We start from the raw sequence: 27,790 nt of genomic DNA on the forward strand, positions 1-27,790 counted from the left end.
TTAAAGGAAGAGGAGGCAGCTGGGGCTAATAAGTTGCAAATCAATGCCATTAGCAAAGAGAGTAAAGAAGAAAAAAAGATCCAAGCCCTGAAAAAGCTAAAGCTTTTAGCTCTGCTTCTTGCTGTGCAGAAAATGATTGTACAGTTGTCCCAGTTCTCCTTGGATTTGTCCTCAGATTCAGGGAGATAAAAGATACAGAAAATGTCTGAATTTCCTGTTTATTAAAATATATGTAATTCACACATATGCAGCTGTATGTATACACATGCACCCATATTTTTTTGCTATTTAGTGCAGTTGACTTTGCATCAGATCTTGCATAATAATTTCAGTATTTAAGAAAAATAGCATCTCAGATTAGTGAGGTAATGGAATTAAATTCCATGACCATCTATGACCTGCCACAGGCTATGGAATGACAGCACAGACCCACTTCATGGCATGAGATCTTTACACCATCACAGCTAATGTCACAGGGACTCAAACACAGGCAGGAGCAACATTAGCCTGAGATCAGCTTTTCTGGAAATCTGTTTCAACAGATTCAATCTGTTTCCCCTGTTGGAGAGCTCTGTCCCATGAAACCCATGAGCATCATTTCTGTGCTCAGCCCAGGCTGCTCCTGCTGCAGCCATTCCCTCTGGAGAAGGGGCTGACAGGTGCACACACACCCTGGAGTCCCTGGGCCTTGTGTCCATTTTTCTTGACTGGCTTTATCAACCCGGATTCCAACTGCACCAGAATCTTCTAAGGAATATATACAAAATTAAGAAGATGGCTTCAATAAGAGAAATGGCAACTCATAAAACTGTTTTTACACTTAGCAATTGACTTGGATTATTCTGTTTCACACAGTGATTTGTTTGGGTACACCAATGCATTCTGCCTTCATAACTTTGCCTTAGTGTGTGAAAATGAACTGTCACATTTCTCTGAGCAATATTCATTTACATGCCCACATTTAAATCTCTTTCTCAATGTTAATTTAGACTGTCATACTTTCATCTCTCTTGTCACTCCCTGGCTCCTTTGCAATTAAAAAAAACACCCACCTCTTCCCAAAATGAACAATGGATTACTATTACAGATTTTCACCTAGCTTTTGTAGAAATACATTAATGGAGAAAGTGTATTTCCTTTCTTTGTAAGCAATGATGATTAACACATCAGACAGTTGTATGTAGAGCTTTTCAATAGCTCTAATGAGAAAGATACTTTTTTCCACTTTCTACTAACAAGGAAAATCACCTGTATTGTATTGGCTACAACCATTAAATACCATTACAGAAGAATGTAATCACATATACAAAAGCTATGAGGCTGCAATGTTGTGAATGCTGGAAACTCAGAATCAAAAATTAAATACTTTATTTATAAAACATTGACATTAATTTTTTTTTTTTTGGCGAGAATGATGGAGGGTAAGGGGGAATGGAGCTCAGAGAAAAACCAAGCAAAGAAGAGCAGGATATCCATGTCAGCCAAAGTGGAGAAAATGCCTTGAGTTCCCAATTTGCTTAGTAAACAAAGAATGTCACTAGGACAACAGTTTGACTGAATGTCATCTGGAAAACTGACAGATTTTGAGACTAAGAAGAAGTCTGTAGGAAAACACTAAAAAAAAAAAAAAAAAAAAAAAAAGAAAAAGAAAAAGAAAATGAAGACATGAGGAAAAGAAATTTATGAGTGCAAAGACCTGAATGGTTTCAGAATCAGAGGAAGTATCAGTGCATTTGAACCCATTAAAGCATTGGAGTGGAAATTTTGTTTTACTAGTTCTTCCCCTTACAAGCTGAGTAGTATTCTTTAAAACAAAGCCCCTCTCAGTGGCCTAGCTCCCTGTTCCCCACCAAGATACACAGCAAATCTGCTTAGCATTTATCCAAGGCTGAAAGCAAACTTACACCCAATCAGGAAACTGCAGTCTCCAAGCACCAGATTTAGAGCAGTGGCATTTTATTTTGCATTTAATGTACTGTATTGTTAGAAGGACAGGTTATCCTTTGATAGCATTCTATAAAACTCCAAAGACAAACTGAGACTATCATTGGTCAAAGATCTAGATCTCCAGCAAATGTACCCACAGCAGAGACTTTGCTGCCAGTTGCAAAAGGAAGATGCTCATCTTTATAACCTCATTGCCTTACAAAGAAGAATGTAAGGCCTGGAATAAAAACATACTGGTCTAGATCTTTGCCTACCAACAGGGACACTCAAAACCAATTTTCTGCTGACACAGCTGTGTTGCAAGTCAGACTTGCTCTGCTTATCACTTTCCTCATAACGATGTTCTCCTGTCTGACATGAGATCAGAACACCAGCAGAACAGTGTCACCCCTTGATCTGGGCTGTTCTACATATCTTCCTATTCCTTTAGATGAAAAATATTTGATTGATGTCATCTGCAGCCAAATCAACCAACTTGACCCAAAGCTTGCCTAAGTTAGAACCAAGGATTTAATAAGGCTTTGGCTCACCTTCTAAATGCAGGTAAGACATTTTATGGCTATTTCCAGAAACCAAACCTTCTCTATAATTCAGCACCATGTATTACCTGCTCAGCTTCACACACACACAGGTGTTTCCTTAGCTTGTTAATAAAAGCTATTTTGCCTTATTGTAAAAGCCAAGTCCCCATTTTCTTCTCTGATTTTTTTCAGAAAGAGGCTAAAAGCATAATAAAATATCATCCATTTATTTTATTTTCTTCCCATCATTCATTATTTGAACAAATATATTAGCATACTTAAAATACACTCTGAAACTGTGATTTTAATATACTTTATTGAAAAAAGTACACAGTTTAAATTGTTTTCAATGGGACAAAGCAATGGTCACCTCTATCTACCAAGTCCTTTTTTGATGAATCATGACTGCCATATGCCAAATTCACATCTGCACGACTTGCAAAGTAAAAAGATAAATCTTTTTTCAACATATCTTTAAGAATTTATATCACCAACAGTTTAAAATCATGAAATGCTGATGCTCTGACTATATTTCATGTCCTCTATGTTGCACCATTTCCCAGTTCACAGTTTATCCATGTTTTAGCATGCCAGTTGAACACATCAGTCAATGTCACCTGGAGAAAATCATCAATAGCAGAGGAAGAAGAACAAGAGAAGGTTTAGCACTAAGGCCTGAGACGCCGCCACATTCTCTTGCATTTTCCTAAAGAAAATAAAACAACAAAGGAAAATAAATACAAGCCACTACAGTCAATTATGACACATGCTTTTTTAGCAAACATAGGCATAAGAGCACTGATGCAAACAACAAAGCCCATAAATTAAATATACTCAGGAAGTAATACAAGTACACATTTTGAGTTGAACAAGTTTAGGTTGTAGACTGAAACAGCAAGCACTACACCATCCCCTCCACTTTCTACTTTAGGTCTTGTTCTACATTGCATTTCATCAGCAGAAGCAGAAATTAAAGTTACTCCTGGGTTAAAAGGATGTCAATGAACCTATCCTGTACAAGCCACTGGAATCACATCCTGGCCTCTACCAGCTCTCCCTGGCACTGTGTGAGACCATTCTGCAGAACACAGAGCAGTAAATACATGTAGTGGAGGGGTCACTATCCCTCCCAAGCCATACTGTGTATGAGCACAATGACTGTAGCATGACTGGTATGATTCTGAAGCTAATTACTGAAGCAAACATTAACAGCACAAAGATCCCAGCCATCTCTAGCAAGGAGCCCTGTGGTCACCGCTTGGGCCAGAATAAGTTCTCAGATATTCCTGGCTGCCAGTGCTCACACCCTACCCACACTCCCTCACATGACACAAACCAGTCTGCAAAAGCAGCAGCTCAATTCATCGTCTACATGAGTACAGAAAAGACTTGCAGCACTTACAATATCCCTCACTTCCCTGACTACTGAGTCTTCTGACTATGTCCCAACATTTCATCTTGGAAGATGGTTTTCCTATCAATCATTTTTAAAGAAATAAAAATTTACCAGAGCCTTAAAGAAAGGAAAAGCAGATAAAAACTTACTTCAGGGTGAAATCCATGACAAGATTCTGGGCGTCTTCTTATCTTCTGAGATTTTAACCGTTCACATTTAAGGGATTCATTATGTACAAGGCAGTTAAGGAGAGATACTCTGAGCATTGCATTCTCATGGGAGTGTTTTGAGATGAATACAGTGAATTTCAGCTCCTTTCTTCCTCCCCATTAAAACCCCAAGGTGATATGTGTGGTCACCACAAGGAAAAGAAAGTGATTCTAGTGCTTTCCTTTCTGTGATCTGTGTTTTCAACAGCAGGTGTGCACTTACACTGCTGGCCTGTCTTTCCATAAGTCTGCAATAAAAGCAGACTGCAGGATGCTTCTCACACATTCCAACTTACGGGAAAAAACTAATCATGAACTACCTGAACTACAGAGCAGCAAAAAATAGGAAATGGGGCAACAAAAAAATCAAGTGATATATTTACTTTGCTAAATTTTTGTAGTTTTGGAAAGCAGGATGCTGAAACATTTTCCATGTTCCAGTCTAACCTTAAAAGAAGAGATATTTGTATTAGAGTGAGTTCTGTAAGTTCCAATAGAATGAGGTCCATCCTTATAAGAAAATAACACACTTAGTGCCTAATTTGAAAGATGTTCAGCTGTCTAAAGATGGCCATGACCTTATGCTACATAAGATCCATGTAAGTGTTCTTGCTTAATTCGTACTGGCTGTACAAAACAGGAAAAAAAAAAAAGTGAATGCACATTGAAAAAATGTGAGAACATATTCCCAGATGGCTTTATTTCAAATAACACATATAATGGGTGATGATGTCATGCAATACAAGTTTTACATGATAAAAAGTTTTTCAATATTTGCATCATGAATCTCTTTCTGACCAGTTTGTAAATAAAAGGATATATCTTATTTCTATAGGTGCCATGGTGATTGGTGGGATAGAATCACAGAAGCATTCATTATCTACTACCACCATGAAGAGGTTGCTACTTGGGATCTGCTGGATAACAAAAGACCTGAAAATTAAAAAGAAAACAAATAACGGTGACATTATCAGCATTTCTGAGCCACTGGTTCTTGTTAGGAGTTTATCAGACTTTTATGTATTTACAGTCTGGAATGGAACAGATCCACAACACTCGTGAAGGCTCCTCTGCAGCCACACACTGACAGCTCACAGCCCCAAACTTGAGTCTCTACAGTTGTATCAGGACCTTTGTGCACTCTGGGTCTTGCGTGAAGCAACAGCAACTCCTGATCTCAGCTTTCATCTGTCCTCTTGAGAGCCATTTTATTACTGAGCCAACAAAACAGAGATTAGGCCTCAACATTTTCCAAAGTGATTTATTTTAGAATAATGACTATCTGGTATAAATATGGTAAAAACTCAGCACCACATTCAAATGAAGACAAAGTAGGCAACTCAAAGGGAGAGCAAAAAAATAAAGACATTTTTTGTAAGAAGGAAAGCACCCAGGGAAGGATCCTGTGGGCACCAGTCAATGAGGCACAGAGTTTCAGTGAGCTGAACCCTTAAGCACATACCAAAGAAAAAAGGGGCAGAAGGCAGAGCCAGATAGACACTATTTAGACTTTCCTTTGAAACTCAGGACACAATACAAAGAATGGTTTTAAGCACAGACCCAATTCTTCATGAAATTCTGAAGTAATCTGTTAGAATTTGTACATCCTACCAGCAGCATATCAGCCATGTCAAATATCACTGAAATCAACTCCAAGAATTAGGTGTTTTGCAGCGTGGTTTGCTGGTAAATGTACAGAATGCTAAGTGAGGGTTTGAGCACCAAGAAGATGTGGAGAGAAACATATTTTTCCCCAGACATCTTTCTTTAAAATACATATTGTCTTACTATAATAACTCCCTGCTTTTTCCAAAGATCACAGAAGATGAAATAGCAGAGAGGGCAGGGAATATTTAGACCTAGCCTAAGGAAAAAAATTTGGAAAACTTACTATAAAAATGTTGCCAACGGAAAGATTAAATGCTTTTCAGTATTTTTTAAACTTACTGAACCTCCATTAAAATTACACTTAGAGTGATCTGCAATATGTTAACTTTATGTTTATACATGAAATATACATTTATGGCATAATGTAAAAGGCTGAACTTTATAAATGTACCTACCAAACAGCTGGAGCATGTAGCAAGACTGACATCATTGTAATGGAGCATCTGTGGCTTTGTGGATTTGTGTGTGGGAGAAATGGGGCCAATAAAAGGAAAGGAGGAAAAATCTTTAGCAGGCAATAGCACCAAAATTGTACTGCATGAATTTCTCAAAACAGCTATGAATAAATCAAACAGTAAAGGATAGAAAAAACATTACTTTTATTGCCAGAAATTGGCACTATTTGCATTTTGTGCAGTTTGAAACTTATATTCATTGTATCTTTAAAACTAGCTCAGAAAAGAACCTGATGGGCATAAAATGCTTTAACAATTAATTGGATGCTAAAGGATTCATTTCTTTTTGCTGAGAAGGGAGTAATTACTCTTCTGTTTTACCTGTGGTGTGCCCAAAGGTAATTCAAGCCCTTTTGTGATACCCCTTTTTGTAACCTCCCAGGGTGAGCCCTGAAGCCTGTGCAAAGCATGTACCCCACAGCCAGGTTTAAAGGTGCCAGCTCATGAAAGCTGGGCAATTTCCCTTTCTGTTTCTTCTTTCATCCACTTTGAGGTGCCACAAGGGCTGTGCAGTATAAAGCTATTCTTTCCTCAAATTAGAGAGGGGGGAAGAAAAATTCCCATCATTTCACCTAGCTGAGATGAAAGCACTTAATCCAGAAGAATGCTTCAACTACAGAACTACGGCGCTGAATAAATTACTACACAGCTAAACTATGAAGTCTAGCAAAACTTTCTGTATTGCTTTATTACTGCAAGCCTTCATAATTTCTGATTTCATCAAGTTGGGGAATGCAGTACCTGCATTGACTGATGGAAATTATGTATTAAAAGCAGTTCAAAGGGCAATATATTAGTTAAATAAAAACTAAAAACCTCTCTTTGCTACCTTAGGAATTATTTCAGAGGTATCAACTAAGTGCCTTGACTCTGTTTACCACAGTGAATATTCTTACAGGCCTACAGGCTGTTTAACTAGTACAGAAGTTTGTGAAGTGCCTAAGCTAATGGTGGCTGCCACAGAGCATGGGGCTGCTATAAAGAAACATAAAAGACTGAAAATTTTGGCTCTCTGTAGCATTTTTTTTTCCTTAGTGCACAATAACAACGTCACTAAGATCTTGAAAAGTGAAACAACTTGCTTCTCATCCTCCCACTAGAAGTTTTTTGATATTTTAAAAGAAAATGTTTTCTTCCATCAAGCAGGATATGGATGTTTCCCCTTACACAATTCTCAAACATGATCTGCAAATGAAGTTGTAAAGCCAACATCCCAACAAGTGAAGACAGAGGATTCAAGACTTGAGATTGATCTGTACAAATAAATAAGGGCAAAAAATGTCCATTTTAGCTTTCTTTTCTATTAATAGTTTGCACAAACAAAACATACCTCTTTCAGCTGCTGTAATTTAAGATAATTTCACAGTCATGAGATATTCCTATCCTCACCAGATCAGTGGCAAACAAGTTTGTGCCAGTCGTAACCACCACGGTTTCTGTGTGACTATTGAGATAATTCACATGGCACTGCTTCCATGCCCAAACTGGATAAAGCACACAATCCTCCCAGCAGCAGCTCTACTCTTTGAGCCCAGCCTTCAGTTCCCATGGTGACATGCATATGCATCTTTGAAATTCATTATGAACATTCATGCCAGTAAGTCTCAGGAACCAAACATTCAGAGAAAACAAAAGGTGCACAAACACAGTCAGACCAAAGCCTTTCAGAGACTGAGACATTCCACCAAAATACTTCACTGTGCACCCCAAGGCTCTGTTGCAAGGCAAAAAACCTCCAGCAAACAGCTTCCATGGCTGCAGGGAGAAATGAAGTCGCTGACAAAGTAGGGAAAATAGTATTATCTTTTTGTGAGATCCACTGTGAGTCTCTAAAGGTTCTCTTACAATAACCAGTTCTGAACACCTGCTGGCTTAAGCTGGCATTTGTGGCCCTGGTAATATGGAAACCAACTCTCAAGGACTGAGTAAGGGGTTTGGCTAAACTTTATTGCTGCTTTAACAATCAAAAGAAAGTCTATGTTTAAGTGCTTTATTATTATAGAGAATGTTTCACATTTAAAGGATAAAGCTCTTTTTGTTTTAAGTAGTATAAATCTCTTGATTTGAATCCTTTCCTCTACTGCAGTATCATCACCATCATTCAATAGGAGCAGCACAGGAATAGGCTTGCAAATATTTCCAAACATAAAACAGACTAAACTGTTGGGGTTCCTGTTGAAGCTACATTGAGTCAATAAGAAGCTTATTAATAATTTCTCCTCCATCTTTCATCCACTGAGGAACTAGCTTGGTTTATTTGATGTGCAGGTTCAGAGGCTTAAAACAGACCTGAAAACAAACTGTTTCTTGACTTTGTGGGGAAGGTGAGGAAGGAAGAAATTTAATACTTGAAAGGGGTAGACAGAGAGGGAGGAAGAAAATCTAGTTATGCCAAACTATTTTGTTAATGAAGAAAAAAATATCAACAGAGAGTAAGTCTGCGAGGAACTCTGTATTTTGAGTCAGAGTGTAACATGACAATTTTGTCATGCTGCACACACAGTATCTGCTTCTTTTTAACCTCTTTTGGTTTTGGTCCATATAAAAACATGAGCACAAATAGAATGCAAACAGATTTGGGGAAAAAAAAAAAAAACAGCTTCATGTTTTAATTGGAAGTAGAAAATATTTGCTCAAAAAGTAATACTTATTAATCTGTTCCTTGAAAATTAATTTTTCATTGAGCAATTATAGCAAAGGAGACTTGGACTGCAGGTCCTGCTGTGTTTATAATTATATTTGGTAGTCATGCTTCTGAAGGCATGATAAGAAAGCACTTTTAATGTGTGTCTGGTGGCTAATCGACTCTTCCCACAGGTAATCAGTTCTTTCTAACTCCTTTAGACAGCCTGTCGCTTGGAAAGCATCACAACAGCACTGCAGTGCCAATGCTGGGGTGCAATCACACCTGCTGCCTGTGAACACATCACTCAGGATCCTGCATTGGAAGGGTGAGCACCTCCAACTCTGGCCATGCAGAAACACAGATTATTCAAGGATAATTCAGGGCAGGAGCTTGGCTGTGGGGATCTGAGTCATCCTCTGCAGGAGGGTGCTTCTCTCTAATGGATGGACAGTGATCCTGCAGAGAAATGCATCCTGAACACGGTGAAACATGACACTTAAATCTAAGTGTGGGCTACAACACCTGTTCTTAGAGAGCCAGCACATTACATTCAAATCTGATTTGTTAGAGTTTTTTGGGTTTGGTTTTGTTTTTTGTTTAAATTTAAATTGGAATCTCTCTCTTTTATTTGTATATGTGAAAGTCTTTAAAGAGTTATATATTCTATTGTTATAATAATTTCTTCCCCAGACATAAAAAAAAAAAACCAACCAAAAAAAAACCCTGAACAAATCAAAACCCCCAACCTAATTCTCAAAATTCGCATTAGAATAATCGCTTTCTTCTGTAAGGAGAAATAATTAGAATACATACAGTACAGAAGCAGGGACTGAGCTGACACTACCCTTGCAGCACTGCTTTCTCTCCACACTTCTTTCTCTTTCTTTCATCTTTCTGTCTCTGAACTCCTGGGTGGCAAAGTGTTTGTGAGGGAACTGGGAGAGGGACAAACCTCTCTGGAAAAGGAGGAAGATCCTGCAATATGGAGGAAAGGACAGGGACAACAGGACAAGCAGTGACAGTGCCCTGTGGGAGAGGATCTAAGGAAGCAGTTTTGCTGCTCCTGCAGGAGGTGCCTTTGCCATGAGGCCTCTGCAGTCAGTCTCCTTAGAGATTCTGGAGCATTTCCCAAGCTGATGGAAGCAGGCCCAGCAGGACCAAGGCAGAGCTGTGCCCTTTTTTCTGCTGGCTGCTGTATCTCCAGACAGACCAAGGCCAGCTCACTGGCCAACTTGCAGATCACACATTTCTGTGAGTCACTGATTTCTCTCCTTAATGCAGGCCATTGCTTCCCTACAAATACCTCAATCATATGGTCCAAATCTGTATGTGGCAGGCTTAACACCTTGTCTCTGAAATGCAGTTGGCTTCCTCTTTCCTTTCCCAGCATAGCTGGATCAATAGCAGGCAAAGCTAAGGTAATTCTATTTCAGACACACCAGAGATGTGTCTCATCCAGCTAAGCAAACCTAACCTTTCAGTTGTTTACTCCCCACTATTTGACTACAGCATCTGCTCCTAAAGGAAATCAATATTACAGTTGAGCAGCTTAATCTGTATTTCCATGCAGGAGAGGTAATCCATTTCCTTGTCCACTGGTGTTCAATTTTGGACAGGATATAAACTGAACACAGACATGAGGTTTCCCTGCTAATGAGCAGCCACTTCCACTGCCCCAGCACAGTGAATCTTGGGGAAACTGGTTCAACACAGCACATTTTGTATGGGCCTGAGGCTGGGCCAGGCAGCTGTAAGAGAGCACACAGTGATAATGGGTTGTGCAGACTGAGGATCCCAAACACCACCATTTCTTGGTCATTTGCATTGAACTATTTTCCTTTTCCTGGCCTGCAGCCCTGCTGCCATTAGCTCTGGTGGCTACTGACACTGACACAAGACTTGTTTCAGCAACAAAGAATGGCAGGGAACCTCCTGATAGCATTCAGAATTCTCTGATTTTCAGATCCATGGCTCCCTATTTTCTTCAAACAGCTGCAAAAGCTGAAAAGTGTTAGAGGGAACAGAACTAATGTCAAACAGCATGGAACTCGGAAGACACAGGATAAAACTATGCTTGTGGGACCAGAACACTTTGAGAGAATATCTTCTCATTATACTGAAGAATGGAAGATATTTCTTTGTAATTTGGGGAGGATTTGAACACAGCAACAATACTAAAAGCAATTCAACTTGTTTAAAAACAATGCTGTGTGTTTCCTGTTAAAATTAATTTTTTTTTTTCTCACAGAAATACTTCATTATTGCACTTTGCTTTAAAAAAAACTTTGGTCATGAGTAATAATTGCTGATCTATGTGCTGTATTTTACAATCAGTATTCTCTTTTAATTTTACAAAAATACCCTGCTATTACATCTGTGCTTATAACAGACACACTGCAGTAGAAAATGTGGTCATGACAAACACATGGCTTAGGCAGGATTTTAGTAACATAAATGTTTAAATCACTGTTCGGATTCGCTTTTAATTCCATGCTCAGAAGGTTTAGCAGCCTGATTTAAGGGCAAAAAAATCCATGTATGTATTTTCAATTTTTTTCCTTAATGAGCACTGGAACACTATTACTATCGTTTAATGTCACAGTGATGACTGTGGGACTTAAAATCAAATTATGAGTAGAATATCAGAGTATTGTGCTAGCAAATGTCCCTCCTGCACATACATAATCATATCAATCATTTTCATGTGACAATAGAAAAGATCCTTTAAATACCACTTGTTTGCTCAGGCAGACAAATCCTACAAAGCACTGTGAGTAGTTGGAACTGAAATAAACCTAAGGCAATATTTTCAAATTGGCAACCTAAACAAATGCACAAAGACGTGAGGAAATGTCTAAATTTCCATGGAACTCAACTCAGATAGGCCTCAGTGGCCACTAAGCATCACTGTAAACTCAGCCTTTTTCCCCTGGGTGTTTCAGTGTATTTTTTGCCTGCAAACCTCCATTAATGAACTTGGAGTATTTTGGATTAAGATGAGTTGTAACTTTAGGATTACATTTCACATCCGTCAAATGTGATCTTTCCTATTTTTTAGAGAAAAAAAAAAAAACCAGCATGAGGGCAGAGTAAATGGAAAATATTGTGCACGCTGCACTCAAATATGTGTTACTCACATAACTGTTGGTTGCAAGCGTTCAACCCTAATGGTCTGGAACAAACTTTAAGAATTCAACTGGAGTGCAGATATCCACTTTGCTGTTTCCCAACTCCTATCATGTGCTTTCCAGGCTGCTGGCCACATTTCCAACCCACATCTCTCTCGCTTATCACATTTTTGCAATGAATGAATGAAATGTTTATATCACAGTCAAGTTGTGCTACTTGTTTTTTTGGGTTTTTTCATGTTTTTCTCCCAAATAAAAGATGACGGAGAATGAAATATCTAATGCAATTTGTAAAAATAACATATATGCCAATAACAACATTTCTGAGAGCTGGAGCAGTGTATAAAAATCAGCTAATGGTTCTCTCACATGAAAAGAGGCAGATAAACTTCCAGCCTCAGGCTTGAAATTGGATCCTGACCTCATGCTAGCAAAATATTGCCACCACATACAACCTGACTGCAGTACAATTTGGTATCAGTGCAAACATACTTAGAGCAATGTTCAGAACTGAGGATTTAGGTGAGCAGTGTCATCCTCACCATTCCTGTGCTGCTGAATGCTCAGAGCTCCACGGAGCTGTGCCATGGCTGGAAACCCCTCAGCTTCAGCCAGGATCCCCAGGATGCCCATCCTCGCTCACTCCCCACAGGAGGGGATTCTTTCTCAATTAACTGATGCTCAGACAAGAGTACTTGACCAACTGCATGTTAGGAATGCTGCAAACATCCAAAAACTTCGAGTGTACAGCCTTCAGGATGACAGAAGATCCTCAGTGTAGTGAGGCATTGGACTGTTTGTGACCCTTCTAGTGCAGCCACCTTTCCATACGAGGTGTAGGATACTGGAGAGTTTCTGACCTCCAGCTTTAAAATGTAATAGCAGTTTTTTAGCAAAGAAATCAAGACCAGAAATCCTACAAACTTGAAATATTTGCCAGCATTCATAGCCCTGAACAAACCCAAGCTGAGTGTGACATGTGTGGGTCTCCACAAGCAGGGTGGGTACCTGGTTCTGTGTTCACAGTGACCAACAGAGGAGACACAGTGACTGGCACAAAGCAAATCATATCAGAGGTCTCAGAAAGACTTTTTCTTTTGACAGTGGCACCTGGTTAACAAGACCACAACAGAGAAGTCAGGAAGATATCCAGGCTGAAAAATCCAGCTCCACTACAGCATGTTAGCAAATATGTGTTTTTAGCAGAGTTCTTTAGCTCTACACAAGTAGTTGTGGTTTGTATTGAGAGACATCTCAGATTGTGATTTTTAAAATGCTATATGATTTCTAAGCTAGGTTCTAAATATAACTTTAAGATTAAAAAGCAAGTTGATAAATTCTAGTTTAGGAAGGCTCACAGATATCATATGACATCGTAAAAGTAACATTTAATTGCAAGAATTGGTAACTACTCTTTTCCACAACTTTAGGTCAAGTCTCATCAACAATACGACTCTAGCAAGAAAGTGAACAACAGAAACTGAAGTATAAAAAGCAGAAATGACCAGGAGATTCACATTAAAAGACCAATAAATCCTGGATCAAAACTCATTGGATGTGTCTACAGTGTGTTTTGCAAAGATGTTATTAATTTATTTCTGTTAACATAAACTTTAGCAGCGATTGAGAAGGCCACATCTGAAAGACTCAAGCACACAATGTGCCATCTTTTCCATTGCCAGCTAAAACTGCGTATTGTTTTATATAATATACAAATGTTCCTTGCATGGCTCTCAAATCTTAAGATTCATGTTGTTTTTCTAAGTTAAAGGCTCTAAAATACTCATTAAGCTATCCCAAACCCTTTAAAAAGGAAACTGCTCCATGTAAAGATATCTAAGCTATGTTTGCATTGTTTTTCATCTGCCTATAATATGAATATATTACAAACTAAAATTAATGTTCCAGTATAAGCAATTCTTCGCAAGTGTGCCTGGCTTTAAAAATTCATTGCCAGATTTCTCAATTTCAATCATCTTTTTCCTATCCCAAGCCATTGTTAATAAAAATAATATATATTACCACTGAGCTCTATACATCATGGCATACATACAGTTTTTAAATCCCTTGTTATTACAAAGCATCCTTTCATTGCATCAGCTACTATCTATCATTTCATTAATATTTATTAGTGTTTATTTAAAATGTAAAATTAAGCTAACTTTTAAGTAGATTATGATTTATATTTTAATGGAGTACTGATTTTAACTATGAAGAGTGAATGGGTGCAGATCACCACATTCCCCTGCAGAGGTTTTATTGGAAGTGGGGAGTTAAGAGAAAGAATGCACATCTTGTCCTACTTGTGAGAGAGAACCTGTAGTTAAACTTCATTTTCACTAAAATTCCAAGATTTTACAGAAGGGAGGGAGACATAGGGTGGCAATCTGTGTACAAACAACTAAAATGCTCCAGAATTCATCAAGCATGAAATTCTGAAATTCTGAAATTGCTGAAATCAGCAATTCTGAAACAAAAAAAAGAAAAAAACCAAAATCCCCAAGCAAACAGAAATTCTCCAGCCTTGAAAACTGTCCAAGGGATTGTTAAACTGATGACTGGCAGGCACAGACCTGCCTGGTAACTTAGATATGTCTTGCCCTATTATTTTATATACCTTTTTTCTTAAATGAAAATAGTAATTTACAGTGTTTCCTGAACTGGTCATTCAAAATATACATTATCAAAGGGTAGAATTAAATTGCCCATACAGTGACTTTAAATTACACCTGCATGACAAACATTATAATCACTGGTGCCTTTGAAGTGAAGAGAAAGTTACTCAGCCTGCAAGTGGAGAAGTGTGGGTAACACACAATATAACATTTTAAGCTAAGTATAAAGACCTTTAATAAACAATTCTAGCAGTTTAAAGTGCGTAATTTGATACTTTTTACAAGGAAAGAACAAGGAAAAATATTTTTGGATCTTCTAGAGTTTTGGGGTTTTGGCTAAAATAAGTTTCTAGAAATACTGCTGTTGCCTCAAATTTAAAGACTTTTTAACAGCCATAAGTATTTTTCAAGTCTGGAAGATCTACCTTTCAAAAGAGAAGTGCAAGATAATTCCATATACTTAGATTGTGATCCTAGAGACTTCAACAATGAACCACTGAGGCATGCAAAACACAGAGTTTCCCTTGAAGATGTTCCTTTAGCTTCATGCACATCTAAGCAAGCTCTCAGAAATGAAGGTCTGTTCAGCATTGTGAAGAGCAGTCCTGAGCAGTTTGGCTGCAGCACACCTGTGACCCAGCATGGGCACAGGTCAAAGCCATCCACGTGCCATCGTCCTGCGGGTACCGGGCATGGCTGCTGGAAAAGAACAGTGCAAAAACACACGGGCTGAACCCAGGGTGGGGAAACAGAGACAGCATTTCCCTCAGGATCATAAAAGGTCCACACAGTAAAAAAGAATACAATCCAAAATGTCTTCTAGAAGACTGACTATGATTTACTGCCCGAGGACAGACACAGGGACATTCAGATACACATCGATAGAGCTCCGAACGAGAAGAAATTGGCCCTGGATGCTTTGGCTGGTTTATGTGGCAAGCTGGTTTGTTTAGAAGTAAACTAACTACATCTGAAAAGGCAAATGATTATTTATTTCATGGGAAATTGAACTGTGTATTTATTTTCACATTTTAAACGTGATCAAGTACAGCAGTTTGGCAAGCTTCTACTGAGAAAGAAATGCGGAAATATTTTAGCAAATGGTGGTGTATCTCGAGATTAAGTGGGTTTTAAAAACCATTTCCATTTTAACGTCTGCAGATTGCACTGCTCCTGACACTAATATACTCATGCCCTGAGCAGTCTGCATCTAATTTGTGTTGTTATTTATCTGTTACTGCCAAATCTGTGCATTTAGTGGACAAGTCTGAAATTTGCCATTATAAATCCACATGAAGGGTTCAGTGTCATCCTGAACTACACTTCCATTGCCATTTACCTCTTTTATTGACAATAAATGGCGTTCAATGCCCAGTCTATGAGAAAGCAAGAGAAACAATTTGGTTTCTTGATGGTTTTCCTTGTTAACGTAATGTCTGCTTACTAACATTCTACTGGGACAAACAGATGATACACAGGACAGTGTTTATTCAAATAAGTAGTTCCTATACATTTTAACAGGCAATTTACATGTGATGCTCAACAAGGTAAAATAAATGCATTCACCTTTCATATCTGGCATAATTAAAACATGCATAAATCTTTCCCAGGGTTAGGATGATTGTACCTAAATGCTTCCTTGCTTCCCTAGTGACAATATGGCTTTCTTATATTTACTTTCCTCTTTGTCTTAAGATTGTGAACAAAGGATCAACTGGAAACAAAACAGTTTCTTTGGGGCTTTCGTATTGACCTTGTAGACCCATGAGTGCTGCAATTAAAAGTGAAGGGGGATTTTTTTGGAAGTAAGGCCAGATTTTTGATCTTCATCCAAGTCCAATATGTCATCACACATGAACAGGAGAGGTTAAAAGGGCAAATTTTTAAGCATTTGACTGTGCAACTGCTGCCTAATCTGTATACCCACAGTTATTACAGGGAACACACAAATTTGGCAACTATGCACTCAACTGGCTCCTTGCAGCTTTGAAATTTTAACATATATGCTTAAAGTACAAATAGTCAGATGACTAAATTGCTACACTCACCTTCATAGCAGTTATAGCTGAAATTAATGGTATTTTCCTAAATGAAGCTAAATGAAAACATTTGAAATTTCATGCATAAATGAGATTTGCAATTAAACAAAAACATTTCTGTTTGCTCTACAAAGAGATGGAAGGATATACTAAAAAGACTGGCAAACATTTTCTAATCAAATGTCTTAACAGCCATCATCAATTCTATTTTATAACAACTTTGACATTCTAAGGATTCTTTCCTTAGACACTTTTACTGCAACTAAAATTTGTTATGATGATATCCCCAGAAGGCAAAAACTGGTGAGGTACCCAGTGAGCACTGCAGAAGAACATTGATTTGCACACTTATATTTAAAATTGGCTAGAATATTGGCTAGAATACTTCATAAAACTACAGGCAGCACTGAGATGTTTATATAGCCTAAAACTTCAAGCTTGATGTCTAACCAGAAACTCATCTCTGAGCAGCACAACACCTTTTAAGCCCATATCAAGTACATCTGTCATTAGTGGAGTTCTGACTCACAGAAAGAGTGCCAGTTGAGACTGATAAAGAAAAAATATTTCTCTTTAGCAATTAATTACTTTCAACGTTGAGGCTGTGATAGAACAGTCTACGATATAAGATTTCAGAAGTAATAGGGTTTGTTTTTTATTAGGTTTTTTTGCTATAAAAAGGAATAGCTTACTGGAAAATATGAAACCAATTCAGATTTTTCAAAAAATCCTAGTTTTTCTCTCTTGTTGACAGTGCTTAGAAAATGTGGGTTGACTTGTTTTTGACTGCTGTTTAAATAACAGATTAATTTAATAATCATTGGGATATTGAATAACAACAAATTATGGGGTAGGACAGCCAAGCCCTGACCCTAATGACATTCTTATGTTAATTCTTATTTTCTTTTAGGCTCCTGCTTTCTTAATAAAACCTGTATTTTTGAAAATCATTTTTAAACGTTGCAATTTATCCTAAAGTAGTTTGCTTGTAAGAGATAAGTTTACATATAGGGAGTGCATTTTATATGTCTGTCTATATTTATTGCCTGACTCAAAGCCTGCTTAAGTGTATAGGTGTCCTTCCATTGAATGAGTTCCTAGAGATGGCTGTAAATATGAGGCAGCTGTTAAAAAAGTAATTAGCAGGTAGTCCTTTCTACTGTGTGATTTATTTTAGCATATTTCAACTTAAATCCAAGTACCCATCATTAAATTTATGATTGGAAATGTTTATGAATTTTCATTACTGCAGTTGGTAACTGTCTCTCTGTGCATGGGCAGAGTATTTGTACAAGATCAGTAACAACACAACCACAACAGAATAAAACTAAGCCTCTGCCCTTCACCCTGTGACCTTGCTGGCTATGACTGTGACTTTGTTAGCAAAAACACAGTATTTGTGCCCCAAAATGTCTTATCTGAGTAACATTATATGGTTTCAATTAACATCAGTCATCATTTTTACTTCTACTAAGAGACTGTTTTTAGTCTCCTTTTTCAGACAAGGGCTCTATAGTAGTGCCTGGCACTGCAGGAACAAAAGCCAGGGATGGGGGTATCTTTTGACACAAACTTGCTTGAAGCAGAGTATTTGCTTAACTTTTGTCTGAAAACCTCTTCACAATACCTCTTCACTTGCTGACTTTCAAGTAGTTTTTCAGTATTCCACAGGGTGCATAATCAGGTAAATATTTACTATTATCTTCTTCTATTTGCAATAAATATTTGCAATTATGTGTTTCAGATCAACCTATAATGTGATCCAAGGAGGACACAGAAAATAATCCCACTGGCTCAAAGTGATGCTGCACAGGTTAGCACCAGCAGTGTCAGCTCCAGACTTACTGCTTTAAGGTTGGATCTGAATTCTGACTGATTGAGCTCATCATTTTTAAATTACACATATTAAGCAATACACTTGCTTGTAAAAATATTTATTGGTAGTGAGGCTATGAAACAGAAAACTGGGTCAGAAGATGTAGGTCTACAAAGGACTTTGGGTCAAATTCCTTAGCTGTTCTGCGGGAAAGTGTCCTGGGTTATAACAAAAATATTTGGAATCCAATGCAGTCTGCAATCTTAGATGCAATTTGTAGATTGTTAATGACAGTGGGTAAACGGTATAACGAACAACTTTCCCATGAGAATCTAATAGTTCTTCTGGATTATTTCTTTAGGTTTTGCCATTGCTTGTGGAGAAAAATAATGGGTGCCTTGAGATCAGTTTGCAACTTTCAGGGTTTTCTTTTATTTTTTCTTTCCACTGTGGAACACAAAATGTTTTTCTATGAAAAAGATCTTAGCGCATTATTTTTGAAATACTATAATTTTCACTAAACTCAGTTTCCAGCTTGGTGCGTTCCAAGTATTGCAGAATTGTATTATTTTTGAAACTTATTTTCTTTGACCTGAAGTTACCTAGGGACACAGACGAAAATCTGCATTCCTCTGAGAAAACCTAGTCCTGTTAAATTAATCTTCTTTGCATGGAATCATGTCTGTTTGCAATATTTAAACAGAATCATACAATAGTTAGGGTTTGAAGGGACCTTAAAAACCATCTGGTTCCAGCCCCCCTGCCATGGCAGGGACATCTTCCACTAGACCAGAGTGCTGAAAACCCCACCAACCTGGCCTGGAACACCTCCAGGACTGCATGATAATTTGCTGCACAACTTCTCAGTAACCTTCTGGTAAATTATCACAAAATAAGGCTGCTTAAATTCTACAATGCTGGCACAAAGCACTCACAGCAGTGTAACCTTCATTGTATTCGATATGTCAAGTGGAAAAATCATAGCTTGATTTCGTTGAGTTTGTTCTTTTCAGGCAGTGGGACCCATTGTTGCACTTAAAGGGTTCCAGAGCATCAATTTACAAAGCACTCTCATACTTCTATTCCACAAAGCCATATAAAACCAATTATTCATACTAGACATTAACAATTTCCTTCTACTTAAAAGTTGTTCTGTAGCAAATGAAAAGTGAATATTAGCACTTAAAATTTATCTGCAGTGTACTTACTCCTGTTTCCTGTTTTAAAGTAATGAAAGTATCAAGGAGAAAATTTAGGAGTAAGTCCAGAAGCACACATTGACTTCAAAGTGAAGTTTTCACCTTTATTTGCTAATTGCATATTGATTTAGCCTGGAAAGGAAGAGCTGTAACAATTTTTGTTTAACTTATAAATTCTTCCTGACATTTATATTGATAGACAAATTATTGCTGTAAATACTAATCTCCCTGGCAATGACAACCCCTCAGCATAAAGGAAATCCAATTAAGAGACTTATCCAAGTACAGAAATTTGCATGAGCAATATCTATGCAATTTCACAATTAAAATGTACCAGTACTACAGTCAAAATGTCACAGTACATGGGCACCAAATGCAGAGAAAATACATTTTCAGTGTGAAAGAGGAAAGCTAGACTGAAATCTTCTTCCTCTTTTAGCTCTATAAGGGACAAGTTTACAGGAGCACTGGTAGAAGTGACATTACAGCACTGTCATGTGAGATTTGTTATTATTAACTCAGCTTCCCAGCATTGAAAGTTTGGAGAATAGATTTCATTGTCTCCCACTCTTTCAGACTAACAGTTCTAAGAAGGAAACTCTGTTTGGCATTCCAGTAAAACAACCAGATCTCACTGTACCACAAGGGAATTCCTAACCTATCCAGCAGGGTTTCACTCCTGGACAGGAGACTGAACAGCACTTTACAGCCTATGCCCTTAGAATGCTGCCTGCTTTTAGGAAAAGAATTACAACATTCACTATTTGAAATTAACATAAACGTCTACCACTCTGACATTATTTTTTTGGTAGAAAGTAACAGGCACGGCTTTAATTTAACAGCATTAAAGTTTTAAGTGACCCCTGTAAGAGGAGAAATGACACCTCGACAGAGGTCAGTACACAGGATAAAACACAACAGACTCGTACATTCTTCAACACAGCCTTGAATAATTCAGTTTTATTGCTTTGTCACAAACAGTTGTATTAAAAAAAAAATTTGAAAGGGCTTACTTGAAACAGTCATCGCAAGCAATATTCCCCGTGGTCTCCTTTATAGTGCGCTCGGAAACAAAGGCTGGATACTCTGTGTCACAGGGCTCCAGGGTTTGTTTCAACCTCTGCGCTATAGGCACAGGAAAAAAACATCTTGATGTTAACATGAGAAGAACAGCACACAAAATTGTGAACAACATGAGATGCTGTGTTGCAGAGCTCGCAGAGAACGGAAATGTTACTCAGCTTCTGCCACCCTGTGAGATTTCCTAGGCAGTGCATAACACTATTTTTTCAATTAAATGTAAAAAAAAGTTTATCCATGGAATGTAATTTTGCAAGACATTACTGTTAAAGTAGTTATTAATGGTTTAGCCATTGCCAACCTACTTTACATTTATGCATGAGTTTTTGTTCTTTCTGTGTAGGTCCAAGATGGATTTACTGTCACTTTTATCTCCGTGGTGCTGTGCATCACTAACCTTTTTTCATGGGAGTTTACACTTATTTGGTATGTAAATTGTGGTATATTTTACTGAAGCCAAAACATCTATTTCATATTACAGCTTGGGAATCTTTGTAGGGTTTCATCAGTTAAAATAACTCTGTGGGTGGGAGAGGCAGAAGAGTCACTTTACCCAGCAGCAATGCTTGTTATCTGCTTCCCAAAATAGCAATAATTAAGACTCCATAGCACCTTTAATCTGAAGTCTTTGCAATGCAAGGAAAAAGTGTCACTATTTCCATCCTAAAGATTGAGAAGCTGAGTTTCCAGGAAGCAGTGGGGCTGGTTCAAGGTCAAACTACAGGACAGCTGCTCTTCTGGCTCTCACACTGAAGTTTCTGTCACACAATGTTTCTCCCTCATTCCCTTTCTTTTTCCTCCCCACCCCTTCATTGTTCCTTAACACAGAGATACACTTTGCACATCAGCACAAATGTTAGCCCTATCTTAAACTAATTGCTAAGTGGGAAAACAAGATGAGGTATGACAAAAATAGATTACACAGAACAGGCTCTTGGGCTTGACAGACCTTCCCTGGAGATGATCTGTTTCAGAGTGAGTGGTGGATCCACTGAGCAGTGCCAGAGAAGCCACCACATCTGCATTTCCAATCACACCAGGGCAGGCATTTCTGAACTGTTCACACTTGTATATGATAAAAACCCGAAAATTTTTTCACCAAATGCACAGATCTCAAAGGAGGTACTAAAGCTGGTCACAAAAGCTTTGTTATTTCTGATGTTTTCACTATGGTTGTAAGATTTTTAATAGTTCAGTATTTTTTAGAAAATTGTCTTACTAGCTCTACTGCACCTCTTCCCTTTCTCTTCTGTTCTCCTTATCTGTTGCCAAGAATGACTGGAGTTTATCACCTGTGTTTTGAGTCTACTCTCACTTGTATCAACATATGGCTTGTGTAACAAAGAGGCTGAAAAGATTCATTGGTCTCACACTTCCTGCACCTCACTAGAGGCCAGAAGATGATGGGGTTGTCCAAGGTTTAGGGGTTCTTCTCTCTCATTTACAAATGTGATTGCAATTACAAGATCTTGTGCAGAACTATTTTCCATAGCAGGGTTTGGCAAAGGGGCAGGTGTGTGTGGACCCTTCAGCATCTTCACAATATTCTATTAAGGTCACAATTTGAGTGGGAAGCAATTTCTCCACTCGAGGAACTGATTTTTTTTTTCCCTAAGCTTTGGTAAATGTTGTTAAGTAAAAAATAAACGTACAAGTTTATTAATTTTAATTTCATGAAGTGCAGTCATGAAAATGACAACTCTTAGTGGTAACATAGCATTTACAGAAGACAATACCTAAGCATGTGCCTTTCTCTCCTGCTCTCTTGTGATATATCTTCTGCTTTTTCTTCCTAAAATATGCTGCTTCCAAGCAATCATCCCTTGCTAGCTAACCAGAGATTAGTACTGAGATTCCAGTGAGCATCTTGAGGGGCTATTTCCAATACTATTAACTCACCAAAGAAGTGGAGCAAGTGACTTGTGAAATTAAAACTTCACTGTGAACTAAACCATGAATGGAAATTTCTCAATAATATTGGTCCATCAAAGTGCTGCACTGATAGTTTTGTTTTAAGTAAAAGGAAGTTTGCAAGTTATTATTGCCTCTTCTCAAAAGTAGTGAGTGCACTCTCAAAATACAAATCAGACATTCATTTTCATGAGCTGAAGAGGGATGTTGTGTTTGAAAGATATTTTTCTCTAGCATCCACTGGATGTTTCATGTCAGGATATATTAAGGCATATTTGTGAAGTACACTTGAAAATAAAAAATTATTTCCTACACTAGCTGCTTTGGCTGCTCTGCAAGCACCAAGGACTAGGACAGGCACAGCTGCCATTCCTCTAGGAGCAGTTTTGCATTTTCTGGGTCTAGCACAGCAAACCTGGCTGTCCTGCACAGCCTGCGTCTTAGGGATGGCTCTCTTCATGCTTAGGGAAATCACTGAACAGTTGGTCTTGGTTTTAGGGGCCTGACTGATATTTTAGCTTCAGACAGGATATTATTTTGGCATAGAGACAGCCTAGTATCCAGGCAATGCAAATATTAAATGAAGCCTAAAGCAGCAATTTTATCCCCTGCTTTGCTAAGAAATATGCAAATATGAAGCTGAAGAATTCAGTTTAAATTCTTACACCAGTCAATGACACACAGCACAATTTGCCTATTAAATTGTCACTTGAAGAGCACTGCTCTTGTAAAGTGGCCCTTTACTTTTGAGCAACACTTCTAAAAATGCCATAAAAAGTCTGTTAAAATACAGAAAGACAGCTTACACTGAAAACTTCCCATTCTTAGTGAAACTATTAAAAATTTCTGTTATTTCAAATGAAACTTCTGCATTTAAAAAAATTATTTTGAATAAACTGAATTTTAATACTTTTAAATGTCTATTTTGAATGGAAAGATAATGCAAAATAAAGATCAGTCCTTTTTAGCATAAAATTTACTATCTTAAGCTTTAAAAATTAGTTTTATATGAAATAACAGAGATGGCCATAGTTCTGAACACTTTTCACATGGCATTTTCCAGCACAATAACTCCACTACATTTTATGGCAGCTCCAGGAGAAAAAAAACCCCAAAAACTTGTATAACTAACACAGAGTAATTGCTTAATTCATAAAGATTGTTTTGGAATGAAGAGAAATGTTTTTAAAAAACATATTTAATCATTATCTACTATTTTAACTTTTCTGTTACAGTAGTGTACTGTGTTCCTGGAGTGCACACAAGCACTTATTGGTTATTCACAGAAGATCTTAATTCTCTTGTGTTTTAGGAAACATTAACAAAGAAGAGAATGCTGGTATGGGAGGAAAACTATTATCAGATGTTTATTATTTAATCTAAAACAGTGTACACACATCTGGATTTCAAAAGTCCAAATTAGTCTAGACATTTCTGCCATTATGACAGAAAAAAAAAAAATCACACTTACCTTTAGCTGTTAGATCAGAGTGCCACCAACTGCATAGATTAAATTCCACAAGGAACCTGGAGAAATTATTAGAGTTTTCACATTACCCCACAGAATGTTTTCAAAATACTAAACTGGCAGTAGCTTGATAACGTTAATCCTATTTTAAATAAAAGCTAACACAGAACTGAAATTCAAGTTACTGGCATAACTCTGGGATTAGCACCTGCTGCTATTCTCATATTTTTACTGGGTTTTTTGTTTTACTTCTGAAATTTATTCTGAAATTAACCCCATCACTAAATCATAGATTTTTATATTAAAATATTGATTTTATTTGGAGTGTCCATTAAAAGTCTCTAAGCATGGCAGCACATGCTACTTTTGCTGTTGACCATTATTTCTTCATCATGTGGGTATTTTGACTTTAGTAAAATGCCATGGGATTATAACTGGCTATCACACAGGAGCACACACAAAATAGTTTATTTTATTAATTCTCAATTTGAAATAATAAAGCTGTTTTATTTTGAAGAGCAGAAGAGATTAACCACTGTCTAATCAACCCTAACTAAATTGCAAAGAACACTAAAATACACCATGATTTACTTGGAAGAACAGACTGAAGAGTGTCAGCCAATCAGTTGTTGTAAGAATAAAGAATGTGAAACCAACATCCAGTTCATCATATGCCCATGAATCTACAATACTTATAAACTTAGAAGGTTTCTTAACATTTTCAAAGCTGTGAAATGTAGCATCAGTCTCATTTTAACACAATTTCTTTTCCTTTTATTCACTTAGAAAGCTGCATTTCAGATCAATCTCTGCCCTCTGGCAGCAGCCATTAATTTAATTATCCTCAACTATTATTCTAAACTTTGAAAAAATCTCATACAATTTACAATTAAACAAAATGACTACAAGAAAAAAATCAGTTCTATGTCAGTAAAGATAAAATTCACTCATATCTGCAGCTCTGCTTTCAGATAAGAAGAATAACAAATCATATAGCTTAATAACACAACACATTTTAAGGCTTCCTCTTCTCCATGTGATATTGCTATTTCTTAGGCACCTTCTCTTAAAGATAATGATCATTATGAATTAACTTGGAATGTTAGAAGAATTAATGGAGATAGAAAAATTCAGCAACATCCAAGTACACCTTATCTGGCACTGTAATGGGTCCTTCTTACAGAATTTTATGAAGTGACAAACCATACAGTGAGTCAGGGTAACAAGTTTCTCTTCTGATAGCAGCCCACCCAAGCAGCATCACAAACAGCCAGACATGTATCTAAAATTTAACAGTAACCACAGAAATAAATTTGGGTTGTGTATTGTGATGTGCTAAACAAAGACATGCAGATATAAGTGAAGACTGTGAGTGTGACAAAAGTGAAAGTGCAGTAATACAGCCAAAATTCTCTCCGATTTCAAAAATGCGAAATTGCAAAAAAAATTGACAAATATTAATATATTTAAATTCATCCAAGAAAAGCAGCACGATGCATGTAAAATGCAAAAGGTACAAATATTAATATTCAAAAGTACACATATTTAGTAATTCATAGAAATATTTGTTACATTCTTGATGAAATCTACTTACAAGACAAGTTCAGTCATAATCCACTTTACTGCAGCAAAGAAGGCATTATAAGGCTGGAGAAAAGAAACTCATTTAATAAAAAGTCAAAACATGCAGCATTTATATCTTAACTGAATTCTTCATGTAAAAACCATCCTTTGGATATTCAACTGCATATGGAGCATAAACCCCCCCTTTTTAAGGATCAAGAAATATTATTATACTGATTATTAAAATGCATAAGTAATGAATCTTCCTTTTTATCATACTTAGTCATATACACAGATTGTCAGTGGGAAAAGGAAAGTTTTTGCAAATGATTCTTAAATCTTTAACCTCTAGGGGTTCCTATTTCCCAGGCTATTGCTGGAGGAACAGCTCGGGTAGATAAAATGAGCTTTTCTTGGGCTGCAATTCACAGGCTTGCCTCTCTATAATGCAAATCCCTATTCATTACCTCAGCCTCATTAGGCTCAGAAAAGTCTGAATTTACCTAAATGTTTATCTGTGTCATTTGACAGCCCAGTTGTAAGCACTTTAAGAAGTTTTTTCCCTCCTCCCTCTGTTTTTCTGGATCATAACAAATACAGCAAATCCTTTGAAAATCCTCTGTTGACAGTACTTCTAATACATTCTGAATATTTCATTTTTGAAAAGACTATTAATAGGATTAATCCTTCATGAAAAAAGCCAAGCAGAAAAGTCAGCTTCCAGAAATTTGGAATTTCTCCTTGTCTCCCTCATCTTTGTTGGAATGTCCTAGTTGCATAAAATTCTGCCGACTCTGTTAGATGCAAACAGAGTATTTTAACAAATAGAAATCATGATGACAGAACTCCTCAGATATCTAAAATCATGCCTAACCACCACAAACCAGCACTCACTGAAGCAGTGCTGTTTGGCAGAGCAGTAACAGGACAACTAAAATTTGTTATTTTAACAAATAACAGATTTGTTAAAATTTGAGGGGACACAGAGACAGTTTCTGTGCAGGGCTGAGGAACTCAAAGGACTCAGTCAGTGCCACAGAAGGCTGAGATCCCAACCCAGCAGAATGCAAAATGTCTGAGACAGGAAAGATTTTCACCTGTGAAGCCCTGTCTTATAAAGATAATTGGAGGAAAAGGAGAAGATAAAGAACTACAAGACTTTCCTGGAGATGGAAGAAAAGAAAATGTCAGCCCTGTAGGTCATCTTATTTATTTTCATTCCAAATCAAAACCCCTGAAATTCCATGCCCAAGAAATTAAATTTGCTGTATACTTTTGTTTTCATAATGCCAAATTTCCTGTAAAACAATGTATTAATTATTACTTACTAAGAATACTTATTTAGTGTTAAATATACCATGTGGTTTAGTAACTATTTTAATACTAGAAATTAATTAAAATTTAAAACCCCAGTGTATCTGAAAAAATTAATTGATGTCTACAAAAAATGAAAAAATATTTTGTTTTGAAATTCCAGTGGAAAAAACATGCAATTACATTGATATAAATGCATTCTCATGAAATGTGATTTTACTCGAGAGCCTTTTCCACTCACAGACAGTTCCTTTAAAAACTGCAACAAAAACTGCAGAGATTTTATTCTCTCTATATATTTAAACCACCATTGAGAGCTAAGATAATTTTTTTCTGTGGTTCCATGGCACTGCTACATTTGCAACAAAGCGATTCTATGGAGAATCATAGGAGGTCCTCGAGCAATTAAAACAAAAGAAGTGCTAAATAACAAAGTATCTGGAGAGCTGTTAAGAAGCAATACTATTCTGATAAAGAAATGGATCATGTGATCTGTAAGTCTAGTCCATCCCTAATTTATCACCTCACTCCCACAGTCTAAAAGGCGGGGATAGAGTTGCTGATGCCTCTTCTCCATGCTGTTTAAAATAGGAACTTTTTAGGGAGTTTCCATCTTGTCCCTGTCTCTATTCCTCTATTTATAAAACCATAATTCTCAACAAAAAGGATAAAAATGTGTGAGCAAACCTTTTGCTTAAGCAGAAATTTAAATGGATATTGCCTAATAACCTGATATGCAAAAAACTGGGCAAAAACCAAGAAAAATGAGCGATCAGCCCTACGTGTCTTTATTGCAATTCTCTTTATACTTTCTCAATAATCATGGTTGATAGAA

At 37.2% G+C, this 27,790-nt stretch overlaps 1 protein-coding gene across 4 annotated transcripts in view; it reads right to left on the reverse strand.

Annotated features, from left to right (window-relative positions):
* Positions 1–202: 202 nt before the first annotated feature.
* Positions 203–27,790, reverse strand: part of CACNA2D3 (calcium voltage-gated channel auxiliary subunit alpha2delta 3) — a 394,439-nt gene continuing 366,851 nt past the window's right edge. For 3 of the 4 annotated variants that reach the window (XM_038149689.1, XM_038149687.1, XM_038149690.1), the window contains 6 exons: positions 25,673–25,725; positions 24,082–24,137; positions 20,633–20,744; positions 4,894–5,006; positions 4,014–4,096; positions 203–3,174 (listed from right to left, as the gene is read on the reverse strand). In XM_038149689.1, coding sequence (XP_038005617.1) covers positions 3,082–3,174; positions 4,014–4,096; positions 4,894–5,006; positions 20,633–20,744; positions 24,082–24,137; positions 25,673–25,725 — 510 coding nt within the window. In that variant the 3' untranslated portion in view covers positions 203–3,081. Of the gene's footprint in view, positions 3,175–4,013; positions 4,097–4,893; positions 5,007–20,632; positions 20,745–24,081; positions 24,138–25,672; positions 25,726–27,790 lie in introns of those variants that run through there. The other variant, XR_005258491.1, reaches the window with a different exon arrangement.

This window comes from Motacilla alba, chromosome 12, assembly GCF_015832195.1.
Source record: "Motacilla alba alba isolate MOTALB_02 chromosome 12, Motacilla_alba_V1.0_pri, whole genome shotgun sequence".
NCBI lineage: Eukaryota > Metazoa > Chordata > Aves > Passeriformes > Motacillidae > Motacilla > Motacilla alba.